This window comes from Morus notabilis, unplaced genomic scaffold, assembly GCF_000414095.1.
Source record: "Morus notabilis unplaced genomic scaffold, ASM41409v2 Scaffold342, whole genome shotgun sequence".
In the NCBI taxonomy this organism is placed as follows: Eukaryota; Viridiplantae; Streptophyta; class Magnoliopsida; order Rosales; family Moraceae; genus Morus; species Morus notabilis.
Window position 1 is genome coordinate 996498 of NW_010366042.1, and position 3764 is coordinate 1000261.

Consider the following 3764-nt stretch of genomic DNA (forward strand, 5'->3'; position numbering starts at 1 on the left):
TTTGAACATAATGACATTTTGGTTGGTATTAGAAATAATTCAAAAATATGATAATTAGCAATGTTGGTTCTTCAACTTTGAGCATAATGACATTTTGGTTGGTGAACTTTCAATTTTAATTTTGACAATTAACTTCTAAATTTGTAGAAAAGAAAGAAGAAAATATGCTCATCTCATACATTGAAACCCACATACATACATGACCCCATAATATTATCAATTACACATTACATTAGTCATACAAATAAATGGAAACAAATAAACTTTCTGAGAGTTATGAGACTCTTATTTCCATAACAAGAACATGCAATTCAACAACAAAACTCAAGAAACTTGGCATGAAATGGCAAACACGGGAACTTTAGTACACATTACACAGGCTGCCACACATGCCAGGCATTACCTTACTCAGCACCAGCAAATCTAGAGAGAGAGAGAGAGAGAGAGAGAGGGAGAGATTGTGAGATGTATAACGCATTGTGAAAAACAAATAAGACTGAAAAAATGAGGTCCGTTTATATATATTCACCCAAGCTCCGATAACTTCAAATGAGCTTCGGCATAATCAGCAAAGAATGCATCCTCATCCTAAATATCAGAACCAAAGTTAAAATTTCTACTCTCTTTCTTTTATTTATTTTTTTTATATATATTCACCCAAGCTCCGATAACTTCAAATGAGCTTCGGCATAATCAGCAAAGAATGCATCCTCATCCAAAATATTAGAAACAAAGTTAAAATTTCTACTCTCTTTCTTTTATTTAATTTTTTAAAAAATAAATAAATAAAACCCCATTTTTGCTTTAAGAATATTATTCTATTTAAAAGATTTTCGATCAAAATTATAAAGAGTATATTGAAGTATATATATATATATAATAGGGTACTCACTGCAGCATATTTCTCAACAAGAGGACGGAAGATGGGATCCTCTAATAGAGCTTTATCTGATGGAAGCTGGATAAGACCTTCTTTCTCTCCACTAAGAAGCTCTCTGTTCAATGAAAACCATATAAATTAGTTCATTCATCAACTTTAACCTTGCCAAGTCACAACCACAAGCATAATATAACACACACACAAAAAAAATGTTGATACAAAAATATGCACTAACCAAATAAATTTCATCAAAAGGACACAATTACTTACTTGAAATAAGAGTTATAAAAAATTAGAGGATTGGTTGTCCACGGTCCTTCAAATCCAGAGCGGTCTTTGTGACACCTACCCTGCGAGAAAAGAATTTTCCAAGTCAGAAAATAGTGTCATGATTAGGTAATGAAAATAATAATAATAATAATGAGAGAAAGAAAGAATAAAAGATTCTATATTAAGGCAAATAATAACTTGTATGTGATGGACTGATCAAGGTGTGACCGCCAGATAAGGCAACGATATCCTTGTCACTGAGACGCATATGGCGAAAAACATCCCTCAAATGATCCGAACCTGTATAAATGTGGTCATCAAACGACAACAATTATACCTTATTGTTATTGCCTTTTCCAATCATACATATAGACTTTTGGTATGGTCCTCTACTTCCCCGTAACATTTAAAAATGAAAGCATAACATTACATTTATTCAATAGTATTGTATAACACTGATCTTGTAAAGATATAATTAAGTAATTTGAGTTGTATATGTGAGAGCAAAATACTGTAGCAAAAAAGTGGAATTTAAATTTTTGTGAGAGGAAATACAGTAGCAATAAAACTTGAGTTGTGAAAAGAATAAGGCCTAAATTTTTTGGTTTTTAACGTGAATGTTAAGTTGAATGTATACTATATTATCCTTCACACAGACATATACCTATATATATAAACACACTTGTGATTAATCTTGCTAGTATTTTCAGTTAGATGAAGCAACTAATCAAGTCAACCTTTTATGGCATTGGGCAAGCGACCTTCTGGTGGTAATTCTTGTTTATCCTGCGTCAAAACAGATTCTAGAGGCTGTTAGTTATGCAAGTGTTAGAAGCCGCGACAAATGTAACGCTTTGATTGGTCAGATTAGTCAAACTGATCACACTTTATTTAGCTCAACTCTGCATTTACAAGTCCTGATGTGCAACTCTCAGAAGAAATTTCAATTGATCAGTTTCAGATATTCTTCCTCGAGATTTTATCCCTCAAACTTTCTTTCATTTTCTTTCCTAGAAAATTCTCTCTTACTTTCGTTTCTCCACATGATGGTAAAATCACTAATGGGTTTTGCTTCAAATATGTACATATCAAAGACACAATACATAAAAGTAGAATAGAGTTGGAAGACTAGCTTACGGGTCTTCCTGGGTGAAAAGGTATCTCAGGGCCTCCAGTAACTTCAACAGCAACAACTCCAGCCAACTTCAATCAACAAATTAGACATGTAAATACAAACAATCAAAAAAAAATTTAGAAAGAAAGGTTGGACCAAAATTTTGGTTTCAGGTCAAAATAATTGTAATATGATATACCTGGTAGAAGTCTGCATAGGAAAGGATTGGAAACTGCTCTTTGATGGGCTCCAACAGCCTGACCGTGATGTCGAGGCCATTGTTTGCTCCGCCGGGCGCCTGATGGTCCCAAACGGCCCTCCAGACTTCATCCCTCCAGACTTCGTCTTCACGTCGAAAGTGCCAGCTGAGTGCCATCTACATGATCAACCATTGTATTAGATTACCAATTCTCTAAAAAAAGTTTAAGCACAATTTATGCACAATTAAAAAGGTTCCAACTTAGGAACTTATTAAATAGCATATGATAAGATTTTCTACTAATTCATTTTTGGTCACATTCTTTGAATCTATATTACATCATTACCAAACAACACTGCCACAAAAGCTTTAATTAACCAAAAATAACTTCGCTTATTCTTATTTGTTCAGAAGAAAAAGAAATTATAATAAATAAAAAAAAAGAAAACCTTTTCCACGAACTTGATTTAATTAACCAAAACATCTTCACATATTCCTAAATCTTCAGAGGAAAAAGAAATTACAAAAAAAAGAGGAGAGATTTCCGAGAACTTAACCTTTTAATTAACCAAAACATGATCGCGTGTTCTTAATTTTCCAGAAGAAAAAAGAAATTACATAAAAAAAAAAACCGGACTTTTAAACAACATGAGCTTAAGTTAACCAAAAAATATTCTTTTATTCTTCATTCTTCAGTGGCAAAAGATATTATCCAAAAAATAAAAAAAAAATAAAAAGATCGGGAGGGAGAGAGAGGTTACGCGAGTCGGAGAATGATAGGAGCACAGTGCTTCTCAGCGATGAGGCCTCGAAGCTTCCTCCCTCTCTATTTCAGTAACCTTCTCTCTCTCAGATCACGTATTCTCTTCCCCGCCAGAAGTTGAAGCACTCCGAGGACGGCGACTCTTCGCGATTCCGGCATTGAGCCGAGCTGGTCGGCGACTCTCTCTCTCAATCGCGATGGAGTAGATCTCAATCTCTGCGATGGCGAGCGACAGGCGACGACGAAACTCATGGGAGATCGCAAGGAAGGGGGTCGGAGATCGTAAGGACCGGTCGTTGTCGTATCTGAGGTGAAATAGCAGATCTGATCTTGGCGATTTTTGGCTAGATCGTCGCCGTCTGTGTGTCATCCAGAACAAGATCCCGACCGAACCAGGCGGATAGGGAGTCGCCGTTGGCGTCGCCGTCCATGAGCGAGGCAGCAGACTCACCGTCGGATGTCGAGTCCGAGATCTCGCAGCACGACGCCGTGCGGCGTCATTTCAATACCCTACGAAAATAACATCAATACCCTAAAA

General features: G+C 35.9%; 1 protein-coding gene across 1 annotated transcript; it reads right to left on the reverse strand.

The window, feature by feature from the left end:
- Positions 1 to 514: 514 nt before the first annotated feature.
- Positions 515 to 3478, reverse strand: LOC21407196 (L-ascorbate peroxidase 2, cytosolic). The gene is given in 10 exon segments (XM_024172997.1): positions 515 to 588; positions 893 to 995; positions 1151 to 1231; positions 1369 to 1450; positions 1888 to 1936; positions 2288 to 2353; positions 2464 to 2561; positions 2564 to 2640; positions 3225 to 3289; positions 3353 to 3478. Coding segments are annotated over 10 exon segments (810 nt in total). The 3' UTR covers positions 515 to 525.
- Positions 3479 to 3764: the final 286 nt, after the last annotated feature.